Source organism: Hemitrygon akajei, chromosome 1 (assembly GCF_048418815.1).
Source record: "Hemitrygon akajei chromosome 1, sHemAka1.3, whole genome shotgun sequence".
NCBI classification, from domain to species: Eukaryota; Metazoa; Chordata; class Chondrichthyes; order Myliobatiformes; family Dasyatidae; genus Hemitrygon; species Hemitrygon akajei.
The window spans coordinates 144,608,781-144,627,043 of record NC_133124.1 but is presented as its reverse complement, the minus strand read 5'-3'; the positions used below and the strand labels follow the sequence as shown (position 1 = coordinate 144,627,043).

Genomic DNA, 18,263 nt, shown 5'->3' with positions numbered 1-18,263 from the left:
AGTGCAACACATAGATACATCTCAACATAACTTGTGTACATTCATATATTGTGATAAAATTGATCAAAATGTTATAGCATAACACATAAAGGTATACCACTCTGTAATCAAAAATTTAAAGATAGGTCATACATCATAAAATAAATTTTTTATATAAAAAAAAATGTCAACCCCCTACCAACTACCAAAGAAAAAAGCTGATGGATGATAATGGATAAATTAGAAAAGAAAACATATTCGCTTAAGAAGAGAAGATAAAAATATACATAAAAGTCTGTGCACTGTTAAACTTTATAAATTGGAAAAGTAATTTAGGAAAGGTTCCCAGATATCATAAAAAGATTGTTTCGAATTTAAGACTGAGCAGCAGATCTTTTCTAAATTTAAATAAGACATAATATCACGTAGCCATTGAAGATGTGTAGGAGGGGTAAACTCCCATTTAAGCAAGATTGCTCTCCTTGCTAAAAGAGGTAAAAACTAAAATCTGTAGGTTAGAAGTATTTAAAGTTATATCTTCATCTGCAATAATACCAAACAAGGCAGTAAGGGGATTTGGGTCAAATTGGACCCTAAAAAGTTGTGAGAAGGAATGGAATACTTCCCGCCAAAACTTTTCAATTTTAGGGCAAAACCAAAATATATGAATTAAAGAGGCATCAGCAGAGTTGCATTTATTACAAAGTGGAGAAACATTCGGCTAAAAACTGGACAGCTTCTGTTTAGAAATGTAAGCTCTATGAACCACTTTAAATTGTAGAAGAGAATGACGAGCCCAGAAAGATGATTTATTATCCCGTTTAAGAATTTTATTCCATCTATCATCAGAAATCTGACAATTTAGGTCATCCTCCCAAGCTTTTTTTATTTTATCTAAAAAGTCTTGTCTAGATTCAAACAACAAGTTATAGATAGCGGTAATAGAACCATTAACAAAAGGTTTTAAATTTAAAAGATCGTCTAGTAAATTTTTATCAGGACCTATAGGAAAAGTAGTTAATTGGAAACGTAAGAAATCTCTAATTTGAAGGTATCTGTAAAAATGTGTTTTTGGGAGTGCAAATTTAGTTGACAATTGGTCAAATGAAGCGAGAGATCCTGAGATAAACAGGTCCCAAAAACACTTAATACCTAGTTCATCCCAGTCCTTAAAGACTTTGTCAGTCATGGAAGGGATAAAAAAATAATTAAGGAGAATGGGAGATGATAATGAAACATTCGCTAAACCAAAAAAATTTCCTAAATTGAGACCAAATCCTTAAAGTTTGCTTAACAATTATGTTATCTGTTATTTTATTTGCTGAAAAAGAAGAATATGATCCAAGAAGAGAGACAATAGAGGAATTTTTTACAGAATTAACTTCTAAGGAGACCCATGATGGGCAATCTTTACAATAAATATAATGAGACCAGAAAGTAATATTCCTTATATTGGCAGCCCAATAGTAAAACCTAAAATTGGGTAGGGCTAATCCACCCATCTATTTATTTCTTTGTAGGTAAACTTTACTTAAACGAGCTTGCTTATTATTCCAAATATAAGATGTTAAAATTGAATCTAAAGAATCAAAGTAGGTCTTAAGAATAAAAATAGGTAAGGCCTGAAAAAGATATAAAAATTTAGGGATAATCTTAATTTTAATCAAATTAATTCGGCCAATTAGGGATAAAGAAAGAGGAGACCATTTAGAAAGAGTCTTTTTCACATAAATCAATAAGGGGTTTAAGTTTTCTTTAAATACATTCTTGAAGTTTTTAGTAATTGTTATACCTAGATATGTAAATTGACTTGTGACAACTTGGAATGGAAATTTGGCATTTGATGTCATTAGGTCATTTAAAGAAAATAGCTCACTTTTATGTAAGTTCAGCTTATATCCTGAAAAAGAACTAAACTGGGAAATTAAAGAAAGAACTGAAGGTAAAGAAGTTTCAGTGTTAGAGATAAAAAGTAAAATATCATCAGCGTATAATGAAATTTTATGCGTCATACCTTCCCTTAGTATACCAGAAATGTCCTTAGATTCTCGAAATGCTATTGCTAAGAGTTCTATAGCTAAAGCAAAAAGTAAAGGACTAAGAGGGCAACCTTGTCTAGTTCCCCACTGTAATTTAAAGGGCTTAGAAATTTGAGAGTTAGTAATAACCTGAGCGGTAGGAGACAAGTAAATTAATTTAACTCAACGAATAAAATTAGGCCCAAAATTAAACTTTTCTAGGGTCTTAAAAAGATAATTTCACTCAATCCTATCAAAGGCTTTTTCTGCATCTACGGATAATATACATTGATTTTTTTTGGATGGTGAATATATCACATTCAATAACTGACGTATATTAAAATGTGAGTAACGATTTTTAATAAATCCTGTCTGGTCATGTGATATAATAGATGGTAAAGTATTTTCAAGTCTTCGAGCTAAGATTTTGGATAAGATTTTTGCATCAACATTTAATAAAGAGATCGGTCTGTATGAAGAACATTCAGCTGGATTTTTATTTTTTTTAAGAATAAGAGAAATAAAAGCTTCGTAAAAAGATTGAGGGAGTTTACCTGATTTAAAGGACTCTGATAAAACAAAGGATAAATAAGGTGTAAGTAACGTAGTGAAAGTTTTATAAAACTCCCCAGGAAAGCCATCAGGTCCTGGGGTCTTACCAGAATGTAAAGCACATATAGCCTCGGCCACTTCTTCATTGGAAATAGGCTGATCTAACTGTGTTAGGCTATCAGCAGACAATGTACCGTAGATTCCGGACTACAGAGCGCACCTGATTAAAAGCCGCTGGCTCTAATTTTAGAAAGAAAATCAATTTTTTACTTGTACAGGCCGCACCGGATTTTAGGCCGCACCGGATTTTCGGCCTCAGGTGTCCCACGTTGTGTCCCACGTTAAAAGATATTACATGTGAGGATTTTTTAACTTTTAATTAAATCCATATGGTAACATAAACAAATACATATTGCAAATGCTTTTTTTCGAACCGTGCCTGTAACGCGGCTACTTTTAAATATACGTTGCGTATACTTTTTTACTGAACAACATTCCAATATCTCCTAACGACTGGTAAAAAATGTATATACTGCAGCCTACCAGGAAAAGTTATTGATCGCCTTTAACTTAAAAGCAGCGTTTTGGCTCCGCCGCTCACCCCCACCGTCCCGTTTATCGCAAACCGGCATTTTCCCACAAGACGCGGCGAAACCGGGAGTGACGTCATAGCATCCCGCGATGTAGTACAGAAAACAAATATAGTTAAAACTCTTCTAACTTTAACTAGAAAATGAATTACTAAGCGAAAATATTATAAACTAAATAACTGCCATAAAGGCAGCACAATGCTTTTCTTCGAGTGTTTTCCATGTTGATGAGGGTGAGTACAAATGACTGATTTACAATAATTTAATTGTGAAAGTGCGCTTGATTTATCGTACAATTTCATTGGACCTCTGTGAACTACTCATCAATTTTATTGGTCTACTGTTACGAGGCAAAATGTTTTTGGCGGCATGAAAAAAAAACATGCATTAGCCGCTCCGTATTAAAGGCCGCAGAGTTCAAAGCTGTTCAAAATGTGGGAAAAAAGTAGCGGCTTAAAATCCGGAATCTACGGTAGGAATGTTGGTATTACTGAAAAAAGCATTCATATAGGTATCATCTAAAGAAGAGTCAGACTGATACAACTTAAGGTAAAAGTCTTTAAATACGTTGTTAATTTCAGAATGGTCCGATATCTTAGTACCATTATCTTTTAAAATTTCTGTGATTTGACGATTAACTGTAAAAGATTTTAAGCGATTGGCTAATAAACTACCTGTTCTATCCCCGTGAATGTAAAATTGAGTTTTATCTCTCAACAGCTGTCATTCAATTGGGTAAGTCAGCAGAAGATTATACTTGGATTGGATTTCAATACGCTTATTATATATAGTTGGATCTGGAGATAGGGCATACTTTCGATCAAGATCTTTTAATATCGCTGCTAGGTCAGACCTTTCTTTATCAGCTTTTTTCTTTATATAGGTAGAGTAAGATCATTTCTCCACGAATATATGCTTTAAAAGTATCCCAGATTATAGTACCAGCAGTATCTCCTTTAAAATTTTCTTTAAAGAAAAAAGTAATATGGTTTTCCAAAAACTTTAGAAAATTTTTATCAGATAACAATGATAAGTTAAAACGTGCCACCTTCTATTTGGTACAGAGTAAACAGGTAATCTTAAAGCCAGAAGCACAGGTGCATGATCAGACAAAGCAATCTCCTTATAATCACAGGATCGAACCAGTGGAAGCAAGTTTCTATCTATTAAAAAAAAATCAATCCGAGAGTACATATGATGAACCTGAGAGAAATATGAATATTCCTTTTCTTGGGGGTGTAAAAAATGCCACACGTCGAGAATACCACATTGAAATAGAAAAGATTTAAAAAGTAGGACTGATTTATTAGTGACAGGGATTTTACTTGAAGAGTGATCTAATAGGGTCAAGCCAAAAATTAAAATCTCCACCCATCACTAAGGAATACCAATTCAAATCAGGCAGAAAAGAGAAAAGACGTTCAAAGAACAAGGAGTCATCTGTATTTGGAGCGTATACATTCACAAATATGATTAGTTTATTCTCAAGACTACCCGAAACAATAACAAAGTGCCCATTTGTATCAGAAATTACATTATGTTGAATAAAGGATGCATTCTGATCAAATAGGATAGAGACGCCTCTCGATCTAGATTGAGAGAGTGAGTGAAAATGTATACCCTTCCATCCTTTGAAAAAGCGTGAAATATCATCTTTACGAATATAGGTTTCTTGGAGAAAGATTATGAGTTTTAAGTTTCCTGATATAAGAGAAAATCTTATTTTGTCTAACAGGGTTATTTAGACCTTTCACATTAAAGCTGAGTATATTAATAAAAGAATCCATCAAGTATCCTTTAGTAATGTATAAAAGGTAATCACAGACGTGTAGATAGCAAATAAATAAAACAGTAAAAACCTCCAATCAGCTTTCTGGAAGAACCCATTTCCCCCTTCCCCCCCCCAAGAGAGAAATCAGCTAAGGGAGGCTGAAGACTAATTCTAACATTCCCAACCCAAAACTCCGGTGGCTCCAAAAAATATATATGTATAGCTGAGCTGAATAAACAATTGTAAATATATGTATACAAAAACAAAATATCAAAGTAAATAAGTTCGCTATTTACGAGAAAAAAACATGGGAAAATATGTATTAATCTCGGTAAAAAGGAAAGACAAATAAGGAAAATCAATAAGTAAAACAATATATACTTGTGGGTGCAAAGAAAAGGAGTAAAGAAACAAATAGAAAATAATTAGAAAGGGAGGCGGTTTAGATAACTTCCTACATGACTACCGTAGATTCCGGATTATAAGCCGCTACTTTTTTCCCACATTTTGAACAGCTTTGAACTCTGCGGCCTATAATCCAGAGCGGCTAATACATGGTTTTTTTTCATGCCGCCTCGTAAACATTTTGCCTCGTAACAGTAGACCAATAAAATTGATGAGTAGTTCACAGAGGTCCAATGAAATTGTACAATAAATCAAGCGCACTTTCACAATTAAATTATTGTAAATCAGTCATTTGTACTCACCCTCATCAACATGGAAAATACTCGAAGAAAAGCAAGACCCGAGCGCGTCAGACCCAATTAGACCCGATCGCATTGCGCAAGCGCGTCAGACCCGATTAGACCCGATCGCAATGCGCAAGCGCGTCAGACCCGATTAGACCCGATCGCGTTGCGCAAGCGCGTCAGACCCGATTAGACCCGAGCAAAAACGCTGCTTTTAAGTTAAAGTCGATCAATAACTTTTCCTGGTAGGCTGCAGTATATATATTTTTACCAGTCGCTAGGAGATATTGGAATGTTGTTCGTGCTGTTCAGTAAAAAAGTATATGCAACGTAATTTGTGTTACCGATACGTATGTATATTTAAAAGTAGCGGTGCGGCCTAAAATCCGGTGCGGCCTTTACAATTAAAAAATTTATTTTATTTCTAAAATTAGAGCCTGCGGCTTTTAATCAGGTGCGCTCTGTAGTCCGGAATCTACGGTAGTTTAAGGCATTCAAGGGAGAAAAAAAACAAAATGACAAAATGTAAAATAATGAAAAAACCAAAAACCAGCAATAGAATATTGTATACTATTGAAATACAGTAAAAGACTGAAAAGTGTATAAATAATCAAAAGACAGGAAAAATCTGAATGAATTTAAAGTAAAACAAAACACCCTATAGTTTCATTCCTCAGTAATTACTACATGTATACCCTACATAATTACTTTAAGTCAAATTACTAAAAGGAAGGTAAAAATAAAAATAACACTGAGAGAATATAACGTTTTGTTTAAAAAGAGCTGCGAGAAAGTAACATTAGAGGACCCATATAAAAGTGGAAAACAATAAAAGAGAAAATGGTTGCAGTCTGCCCGCATATTTTGCATAGTTTGAAAGATAACAAGGCGCCAGTTACTTAATCAAACAAATGATTAAAACTTCGTAAAACCAAGAAACCTTGTTATCAACAAAGTGCCAATTACTTGATTGAACACCTGAAATTAAAACATTTAGCATAAAGCAACTCAAGGTTAAATTTAAGCATGGAGACTATGTAAAAATTTCTTAGCTTCTTCAGGCTTCGTAAACCAAGAAACCTTATTATCAGAAGTAGTAACCTTGAGTTTACATGGATCTCTGAGAGAAAGGCGACAGCCAAGCTTCAAAAGATCAGACATGACCTCTTTAAAAGTCTGTCTAGCTCTTAAAACTTCCGGTGGATAATCTTGAACGATCCGAAACTGTTGATCATGAAATTGTAATATGCGTTTCTTCCTTGATTCACGAAGGATCTGTTCTTTAATCTGATAGTCATAAAAGCGAATGATAATAGAGCGAGGGTTGGCAGGATCCCAATTAGGCGGGGTAACTCGGTGAACGTGCTCAAATTTTGGTAGTTCCGATAATATATCAGGGAATAAATCTTTCAGCATTTGAGCACAAAAATCGATAGGTTGATTACCCTCCAGTTTTTCAGGAAGCCCAAGAATTCTGATATTGCACCTTCGGTTCCTGGTCTCCAAATCTGTAAGTTTCTTCAGTAACGCGTTGTATTTTTTAAGTTGTTCCTTCGAAATTTTCTTGAAACCTTCGATATCCTTCTGCAACACCGGCAGAGATTCTTCGTGTAGCTTAATACGAATTTCATGGTCATTCACAGTCTGCTGTATGCTTCCAAGTTTCCGTTTAAGCTTTTTCAGTTCAGATTTAACCAGGTCGAAGGAATTCTGTAACAAGTCAAACTTGGATTCCAAGTCATCCAGTTTATCCAGTTTTTCGAGTCTCTCTGACATTTGTTGAGACATTTCAGCCAAAGTCTCTAAAGTAAGCTCTTTTCTAGAGTGTTTTCTACTCATGGTGCTCTCACCGAGATAGGTTTAAACAGCAAGGTAAGCAAATAATTTCAAAGCACGTAGCTACTGCAACCTACTCCATTACAGCCACTGGAAGTCCTCCTCATTGGGTCAATAACATATACTGTTGTAAATGGATGCATTAAACAGGTCTTAAAGATTATCTTTAATTGTGACATTTATGTTGAAATACACAGTGAAATGCATCATTTATGTCAACAATAAGCACATTCGAAGGATTGTACTGGGATAGCCCACAAGTCTTGCCATGCTTCCAGTGCCAATGTAGTGTGCCCAAAACTTGCTTACCCTAACTTATACATCATTGGAATTGAGGAAGAAATGGGGGTACCCACAGGGTCACAGGGAGAATGTATAAACTCGTTATAGACAGTGATGGAAATTAAACTCAATATCACTGGCACTGTAAAGTGGCTCTGCACTACTGTACCACCTCTTGGCTGTATATGCTGCAAACTGTTAGAACCATAATTTTAAGATCAAACAGTTTTTAAGAAATTTTACTGAAATAGAATGAAGTATGGCACTAAAGCTTACCATCTGTACTTTATGTTTATAGGACATGCCACAATTCAAACCTAACCACGCGGAACTTGTCCTTGCTGATCCTAGCCCTATTCTTGTCTACCAAATTTCATCCAATGAAACACGAGTGCTTGTGGACATCAGAGGGGAAATGCCAAGACATCTTAAAGATTACATGATTGAGAAAATCTATCCACAGCTTCCAGGTATAGCAGAATACTTTGGTTTTTAAACTGAGTTGAAATTAATTTTCCCTTTGTTGGATTGATCTGCTGAGCCTGTACATCTGCCAATTTTTGGATATGGGTTTGTGACTCCTTCCCAGATTCTTTCAACACTCTTTTGACCTTGTTATCTATATGCCTCGTGTTCATTTAAATTTCTCAATTCAGAATATACTCATTTTATAAAACCTCACTTTTAACAGCAAAACCAGCTGCTGGGAAAACAAACTGGGTTGCACAATCGCAATTGTATATTCACAAAAGAAATACATGTACAGTATAATATGAGTAAGTGTACCAAGTACTTGCATTTATATAACTTCTGTACCTTGCCCACAAGATATGTTGCAGCACCCTGTATACTCTTGTGAATCTGTTGGTATGAAGTCCATAATGTACATTGTGTTATGTGGCCGGCAACAATGAATATAGAATTGAGTCAGGTTTTATAAACAAACAAACATTTATTAAACTCTGCTCAACAAAAGTGAGAAGTAAACAAACGACTAACCTAATCGGAAGTTAACTGCTGTACAGCAATTTAACAAACAGCCACTCTGGAATAGTTCTTAAAGTGGTAAATTCGAACACAGACTTAAAGTGGTAAATTTGAAAGTCCAAGTGATTTATACAGTCAGTGAGGAGAGACTTTACTGCAACAACAATTTCTCTGAAGAAAATGACGAATCTGCTGATTAGAGTCGAGAGATGCCTTGTTCAAAGGATTCACGATGAAGGAAATGAAACGGCTTAAAGGAACTGACCTTTTGCTGCTGGAAGGTGATCACTGCACAAACCTTCCTGATCTTGCAGCAGTTATCTCAGATGCAGGCCACTATTCCTGAACGAAGATTCAATAGGGTCGATCCTTTATAAAACCGTCGAATGACACCAACTTTACTCAATCCTTCGGGTTCCCGTACTTCAGTAAAATCTTTGCTCTCCAACTCGACTGTAAAGGTAAATCAAAGATGCAACAAACCAGAACTGGAAGCGATTGGCGAAACTGCTGGCACAACGGTTTTTGCTCCTTACAATAGAAAGTGAAAACTCCACTTTAAAAATGAAACTACGTCATGAGATGATTATGCAGCAAAACTAGCTAGCGAGCTGACTATCGAACTAACCCGCATCACAACAGGGGTTTCCCCTTATATACCTGTTGGAACATTACATCATGTGACCTCACACTGGCGGGAAAATTACATCACCCCGCCATCACAAGACAATTACATCATGGTCATAAGGCAGTCACAAGATACCCACAGGGTATGTAACAATTGGCCTTAATCACAGTATCTGTCAGAATCAGAACTAAGTTTAATGTCACTGACATGTGTCATGAAGTTTGCTGTTTTGTGGCAGCAATACAGTACCTTGTATAGAAACAAACTAAAATTACAATTTAGAAATATTCTGGTTAATTGGGACAAATCAGGATCAGTACATTTTGGCAATTAAGTGGCAACTCCAATTAGCCAAAGTTTCACAAAAAAAGGTATTTTTTTTTTTAAAAAGAGCTACTGCTTAACTGAGTAATAAAATGCAGAACAAATCAGAACACAATCAATACTACTAGAGTACTATAAAACTTTGTATGAGTTCTTAATATTTATTGATAGTGAATAGTTTCAGTGTACGCTGCCGTATTATTTTGATTGACTAAATGAACTAAATCAGTGTAGACACCTAAGGTAGATAATGAGCATCTTCAGACAATGCTATCAATGATTGCATTCTCCAAATCTTCATGTTTTAGAAATCTTCTTTCTAGCCAACTTTTAGTGACAAAAATCACTGCTTTTTAAACACAAGTGCACACACTGACACTATTTAAAAAGCATTTGCTCTAAGCACAGTGGTCACAAAAGTACATGCATCTGGTGCTAGTTAGAAACTGCTCAGCAACAATCTCCTGCCCCAATTATGTGACATAGTCCCAAATAAACTAAGGGATCCTGGATATTTTCTTGATTAGTATTTCTTCTTTAAGAATTGTCCCAAATCATCTGCCACCCAATTAACCAGAATCGACTGTATATAAAATTTAAGTTAAATAGTGCAAATAGAAAACAAAGTAGTGAGGTTGTGCTCATCGTCACAAAACTGCGTTGAGAGTGGAATTTAATCTATGCTGCTGAAATTGTTTGTAAGCACTAAATTGGATCCTGATTACTCTTTAACAGAGCATATAAAAGAACCATTCCTACATGCAGTTCAGAATGATCGTCTACGGACCATGCCTGCAAGCTTTCTCCCTCCATCACCAGTAAACAAGCCAGGTACAGTTATAAATAAGCAAAGAAGTCACAGTGTTTTGCTTTCCTTCATTTAAACAGAAGGAAAATTAGGTGTCTAGTCACACCCATTGGCTTTCCCTGTCTATGCTCATTCTGGATCATGTACATGTAAATTGGTTGGGAATTATTTAGTTTTAAGCTGCTTTATATGTAAAATAGAAATGTATTTTAAACAGATCATGGTAAATATTTTGCTTCTCACTTGCCACCTTTGCTTTTTAATGTGTTGTTCAATAAAAGAAACTGCCAAGAGCTTGTGCTTAGGAGCAGCATAGCAACATATCGGTTAGTGCAATGCTTTGGAGCACCAGCAATCACTGTTCAGGGTTCGATTCCCAGCACTGTTTATAGGGAATATGTACGTTTTCACTATGACCACATGGATTTTATCCAGGTGCTCAGATTTCATCTGGAGTTCCAAAGTCTTAACAGATTTGAGTTAATGAGTTGTGGGCATGCTATGTTGGCACTGGAAGTGTGATGACACTTGGAGGCTGCCCCAACACAATCCTCAGACTCCTGTTGATATAAACGAAGCATTTCTCTGTATGTTTTGATGTACATGTAATAAATAAAGCTAATCTATCTCAAATGACAAGATACAATTTCAGTCTAATATTTAGCATGATATGAAGTCCTTGTTTTGTATAAGATAGAACTACAGTAAGTATGATTGCAAATGCAATAATAATATTCAGCCACTTATACAAATATCAGTCATTTGTTGAAGGTCACTCTGAATTTGTTCTGTGGAAAGTTTTAAGTGAAGTATGGGAGGGATCACTACTGCATGATGATTGTGTCCTAATTAGACCGTCCATTTTCATTTCTAGTTGGGCAGAGTGAGCCTCCGAGCAGATCTTATGAGTTGCTGGTTTGCGCTGTAAAATTTGTCTTGACTTCTTGGAAAAACATTGCTAAATTTACTCAGGATACATGCTAAGTAATGTTCACTGAATCCAAAGGCAACACGAGTAAATCTGCAGATGCTGGAAATAAATAAAAACACAAAATGCTGGCAGAACTCAGCAGGCCAGACAGCATCTATGGGAGGAGGTAGTGACGACGTTTTGGGCCGAAACCCTTCATCAGGGGTGACTCCTGTTCTGCCAGCATTTTGTGTTTTTATTCACTGAATTCAAACCTCTTTTTGACCAACGAAAGCAACCAATCTTCAATGTCCTAGTCTAGTTTCTGGAGGAGTGGAATTAATATCTATATTAGTGACATCTATATGAAGACATAGCAATAGATAAAATGCTGAAGGAGCTCAGCAAGTTAGGCAGCATCAGTGGAAATGAATAAACAGTCGATGTTTTGGGCCGAGACCGTTCATCAGGAGTCTTGGCCTGAAATATGAACTGTTTATTCATTTCTACGGGGGGGGGGGGGGGGGTGTCTCTCTCTCTCAGTCTCATGTAGGTTCTAAAGGGACATCCTTGTGTTCTGAGGCTGTGCCGTCTGGTCCTAGACTCTCCCACTGTAGGGAACGTCCTCTCCAGGTCCTTTCAGTATTCAATAGGTTTCAATAAGATCCTCCCTCATTCTTCTTAATCCCAGTGAATACAGGCCCAGAGTCATCAAACACTCCTCATAAATTAACCCTTTCATTCCCAGAATCCTCCCATTAACCTCTTCCATACCCCCTCTAATGCCAGCACATCTTTTCTTAGATTGGGGGCCCAAAACTGTTCACAGTTCTCAGCATTACATCTTTGCTTTTATATTAGGGTGGCATTGTAGCGTAGTGGTTAGCACAATGATATACAGTACCAGCAATCTGGCTTCCTTTCCTACCACCGTCCATAAGGAATTTGTACATTCTACCCGTGACCACGTATGTTTCCTCCAGGTGCTCCAGTCTCCTTCCACAGTCCAAAGACATATCAATTGTTAGGTTAATTGATCATTGTCAATTGTCCCATGATTAAGCTGTGGTTAAAATGGGGGTCTGCTGTGTGGTTTTGGCTGGAAGGGCCTATGCTGCATTTCAATTAAATAAATAAATATTCTAGTCCTAGTCCTCTGAAATGAATGTTAACATTGCATTTGCTTTCCTTATCACTGACTTAACCTGCAAGTTGACCTTTGGGGAATCCTGCACGAGGGCTTCCAAATCCCTTTGCACTTCAGATTTCGGAATTGTTTCCCTGTTTAGAAAATAGTCTACTCCTTTATTTGTTCTACTGAAGAGTTGTGTCTTTATCCAGGTGTGCTGCTTTTGGGAGATGCGTACAATATGCGTCACCCTCTGACAGGAGGTGGGATGAGTGTTGTACTCAATGATGTGAGGATATGGAATTGTCTGCTGCAGAGCATCCCTGACCTCCACGATAATGATGCCATGCTGCAGGTGAGATGTTTAATTCAGCAATTTGTGATATATGGATTTTTCAGTTCATTATGACTTTAGTAGGAGATTTAATTTTGCCTAACCCAAGATCAGGGTTCGATTCCTGCCACTGTCTTTAAGGAATTTGTACATTCTCCCCATGACCGTGTGGGTTTCCTCCAGATGGTCCGGTTTCTTCCCACATTGCAGAGATATGCAGGTTAGGGTTAGTAAGTTATGGGCCTGCTATATTGGTGCCAAGAATGTCGTCAGGACTTGAAAACTTGAGCTACATGGAAAAGTTGAATAGATTAGGACTTTTTACCCGAGTGTAGGAGAATGAGGAGAAATTTGATAGAGGTATTTAAAATTTATGATGGGTATAAATTGCAGGCTTTTTCCACTGAGTTTGGGTCATAGGTGAAGGGTGAAAGGTGAAATAATTAAGGGAACTTGAGGGGGAACTTTTTAATTCAGAGGGTGGTGACAGTGTGAATGAGCTGCAAGAAGAAGTGCAGGTTAGTTTCAAGAGCAATTTGGGTAAGTACTGAGATGGGAGGGGAATGGAGGACTGTAGTCTGGCTGCAGGATGATGCAGATTAATATTTCGGTGTGGACTAGGTGGGCCAAAGGGCATGTTTCTGTGACGTAGAGCTCTATGACTTATAAGAAGATAAGAGTTCCTGTCTCTATTGATTACTTTTGTAGGTAATAATGATTTTCATTTCCATGATTCTTGCATAATGCTGCCAATTGAAAATTCCTTTTATTCCCAAACATATCTGAACTCTTTTACTGATTAGTCAAATGCGTAATCTATTTTGTAGCTGCTGTCACATTGTGTGGAAGTAATTAAGTCTTGTTTATAAGCAAACAAAGGAATAAGGCCTTAATTTTGTTCTGTACACCTGACACATTGTAAGTGAGGAAAAGTTCTAGGATTCATCAGTTTGAGGTACCTTATTCAAATATTGTTTGAGTATTGTGGAGGCCTAAGCTACAGTCTAACTTTAGTTCTTATATCTGGTATTTCTGAAAGACCAAAATTTTAAATCAAGTCTAAAGTTCGAAATAAATTTATTATTGAAGTATATATATGTCAGCATATACTACCCTGAGATTCATTTTCTAGAAGACATTTGCAGTAAAACAAAGAAATATAATAGAATCAATGAGAAACTACACAGCGAACAAACAACCAATGTGGAAAATAAGACAAATTGCAAATACAAAAAAGCCCCACAAATAATAAATAAACAAACAATACAAAGGACGTTAGTTGTAGAATACTTGAAAGTGAGTCTATAGGTTGTGGAATCAGTTGAGATTAGGTGTGTGGAGTTAATAGAAACATAGAAAACCTACAGCACAATACAGGCCCTTTGGCCCACAAAATTGTGCCGAACATGTCCCTACCTTAGAAATTACTAGGCTTACCTATAGCCCTCTATTTTACTAAGCTCCATGTACGTATCTTAAAAGTCTCTTAAAAGACCCTATTGTATCCGCCTCCACCACCATTGCTGGCAGCTCATTCCACGTCCTTACCACTCTCTGAGTGAAAAACTTACCCCTGACATCTCCTCTGTACCTACTCCCCAGCACCTTAAACCTGTGTCCTCTTGTGGCAACTTTTCCCTGGGGGGATAAAAGCCTCAGACTATCCACACGATCAATGCCTCTCATCATCTTATACACCTCTATCAGGTCACCTCTCATCCTCCATCGCTCCAAGGAGAAAAGGCTGAGTTCATTCAACCTATTCTCATAAGGCATGCTCCCCAATCCAGGCAACATCCTTGTAAATCTCCTCTGCACCCTTTCTATGGCTTCCACACCCTTCCTGTAGTGAGGTGACCAGAACTGAGCACAGTACTCCAGGTGGGGTCTGACCAGGGTCCTATATAGCTGCAACATTACCTCTCAGCTCCTAAACTCAGTTCCACGATTGATGAAGGCCAATACACTGTATGCCTTCTTAACCACAGAGTCAACCTGTGCAGCTGCTTTGAATGTCCTATGGACTTGTACCCCAAGATCCCTCTGATCCTCCACACTGCCAAGAGTCTTACCATTAATACTATATTCTGCCATGAGTTATTCATGATGGTTCAGGAACCTGATTGTTGCAAGGCAAAAACTGTTCCTGAACCTACTGGAGTGGGATCTCCTATACCTCCTTCCTGATGGTACTAGTGAGAAAAGAACATGACCTGGTTTGTGGTGGTCCTTGATGATGGATACTACTTTCTTGTGGCAGTGCTCCTTGTAAATATGCTCAGTGGTGGGGAGAGCTTTTCCTGTGATTGACTGGGCTGTGCCCACCACTTTCTGTAAACGTTACATTCGTGGAATCTCGAGTGCAATAAGGCAATGCTTATTTTGTGAACAAAGCAGTCAAATCCCAGAGTAAGGGATTTAAAATAGAGGTCATTGGCTTAAGGTGAGAGGGGAAAGATTGAAACAGGTACTGAAGAACAATTTTTCTAGGGGGTGGGTGTTATTGTAGTGTAGCAGTCAGTGTGATCCTATTACAGCTCGTGGTGTTGAAGTTCAATTCCAACGTCATCTGTAAGGAGTCTGTATGTTTTCCTCTGCCCCCCTTCCCTCCATGGAATGTGTGGGTTTTCTCCTGGTCCTCCAGTTAGCTCCCATTGTCCAAAGACCCACTAGTTAGTAGGTTAATTGGTCATTGTAAACTGTGCTGTGATTAGGCTTGGATTAAATTTGGGGTTGCTGGGCAGTGTAGCACAGAGGGCCAGAAGGGCCTGTTCCATGCAATATCTCTAAATAAAAAACACATCAATATGGAAAAGCCTGTATTTTTGCTGTAAAACTCTGACTCTGATCTGTGACCACTTTTGAGCAATAATGCAACATTTTTATATTTTGCTTTCTTGGATCACACAGGGTTCAATATTTGTCACCCATTCCCTAATCCTGTAACAAGAAATAGTCTCCATTGCTCACTTCACACAACTCTCAGGACAGAATGAATCATTCTGTGCATTAAGAGCCTGCTTGCTCTATGCAAATCCAAAGTGTACTTGACAGCTTCCTCCTGTACTGGGCAATTAAGTTCAGGTGGATGTTACATATGCCCCAGTATAGAGAACTGTTTGAAGGGTGGGGGTGGGGAGGGGTGCAGTGCAGCTGGCAAATTGTGGTTGATGTATTTATTGCTGATTTCTGGGTGTATTGCTGTCCATAGGAGCATGTGATTCTTCACTTCTGTGGTGGTGTTCTTTCCTGCATCATCTTCTCCATTCTACAGCTTACTGTAGGCTTTAGTAATTTGTGTTTTCCCACCTCCGTGTTAGGCAAAATTGCTGTTTACCTCCAATCAGAAAAGCCTTGGAAAATGGAGGTAAGTGGTCAGCCTCTTGGCCTTTGACCTATTCATGGCTGATCCTCTGGCACAATTCCCATTCCACCTGATGCCTTTTGTATCTTGACTTCTCTTTACTTCCTCCTTGTATACATTTGGCATATTTATCTTCATAATCTTCTGTGGTAGAGACTACGAGAGATAGACATTCCCTGAGTGATATTGCCATAGTTCTATCCTGATCCCATACCCCTTGGTCTAATCCGACCTACCCCCACGCCAACCTTACCATGTCCATTCTGTTCAGCTCTCTGTAAGACTTTAATACATTTAAAGGAGATTCCTTCCACTTGGTTAAAGTCTAGCCTTGCCATCTCAGGAGTCAGTCTCAATAGGTTTCAAAAGGTATATTTCATGTCAGAGAAATGTATACAATATACATCCTGAAATTCTTTTCCTTCGCAAACATCCACAAAAACAGGAGTGCCCCAAAGAATGAATGGTAGTTAAATGTTAGAACCCCAAAGCCCCCCCAACTCCCCACTCCCACGCAGCAGCAAAGCAATGACCCCTCCTTCCCCACCAGCAGCAAAAGAGCAATGGCACCCTTCACCAAGCTCTCAAGTGTGCAGCAAAGCATCCATAAAGACACAGACTTGCAGTACCCCAAAGACTACTCGTTCACCCGGTAATTTGACATACCACAGGCTCTCCCTAAGAAGGGAAAAAGATGTGTCCCAGTTTCACAGGTGAGAGGGGAGATCTAACAAAGCAACTCGCTGATCTATGGTGATAAAAGTCTGTTGCATCACTTTTTCTGAGCTCTGTGCCCAAAAAACTTCGGGTCTCTGGGCACACAGCCAACAGCCAGCTTATTGCTTATGATCTTCCATCTCCCATGACGCATCAGGCAGTGGCAGCTGCCTTGAATCCACCCACCTCCAGAGTCACAAAAATCCGGCACCAAACGCACGCTAGTCTTCCAGGCCGTGTCCTTGGCATATCGAAAAGTGGCCTGTCGTGAGGCCCCTAGATCAGGTCCCATTTCCGCAAAGAACCAAAGTCAGTGTGTTATTCCAGGTCAGAGTCTTCAAAAGAACCTTGAAAGGGAAAAAGAGATATTAAAGATAGAAATAGAGCTGTTTCTGAAGATGCAAGCAAAGGAGTTGCCGATGGGTGCCATCATCCTCTAAACTCCGCCTTCTAGTCTTTGTTGCACTCTCTGGCAAATAAATTCCTTTCATAAGTAAAGAGTCCAAAACTGCGCACACTACCCAGGTGTAGGTTCTCCAAGATTCTTCACACAGGATTCTTCTTTTGGTCTCTTTCAAGAGAAAATGATTGAATATTGTGTTCATTTCTGCTTTCCTCATTATAAAAGGATGTGAAAGCTTTAAAGGGGGTGCAAAGGAGATTTACCAGAATGCTGCCTGGATTAGAGAGTATGTCTTATGAAGCTGAGTGAGCTAGGATTTTTCTCTTTGGAGCAAGAATGGATGAGGGGTGACTTGATAGAGGTGTATAAGAGGCATAGGACGTGGACAGCCTGCACCTTTGTCCAAGAGTAGAAATAGTGAATAGGAGGAGACATAATTTTAAGGTGATTGGAAGAAAGTGTAGGAGGGATGTCAGAGGTCGTTTTTTTTTGCCCTGAGTGGCAAATGCATGGAATGTTCTGCCAGAGGTAGAGGTAGGGACATTTAATCAACTCTTGGATAGGTATATGGATGAAAGAGAAAAAGGAGGACTATGTAGGAGGGGAGGGTTAAGATCGACTGTGGAAAGGTTAGAAGTTCAGCACAACATCGTGGGATGAATGATCTGTACTGTGCTAACATATTCTGTTTTTAACCCAATTGACATTAGTATCAGTAACTGCAAACTAAATCTTTTCCCTTTTACTTGTAATGGTGAGCCCCTTTAGTTTTGTGCCTTGCCTTCATCTGAACTTTTTACTTTTGTGATCAGTTCATTGACTTGCACATCCCACCTCAAATAAGAGTGGCCAGGAGACAATCAGAGCATTTTGAAAGCTGCATCTTTTATTCTTAACCCAAATGAATGAAAGTATAAATCCTACATGGTTAACATTTATCAA

The 18,263-nt window shown here is 38.0% G+C and overlaps 1 protein-coding gene across 4 annotated transcripts in view; it reads left to right on the top strand.

The window, feature by feature from the left end:
* The window catches only part of sqlea (squalene epoxidase a), a 50,299-nt gene that overhangs the window by 17,320 nt on the left and 14,716 nt on the right, over positions 1-18,263 (top strand). For all 4 annotated transcript variants that reach the window (XM_073052805.1, XM_073052823.1, XM_073052796.1 and 1 more), the window contains 3 exons: positions 8,016-8,187; positions 10,392-10,487; positions 12,716-12,858. In XM_073052805.1, the coding sequence (XP_072908906.1) occupies positions 8,016-8,187; positions 10,392-10,487; positions 12,716-12,858 (411 nt within the window). The remainder of the gene's footprint in view (positions 1-8,015; positions 8,188-10,391; positions 10,488-12,715; positions 12,859-18,263) is intronic.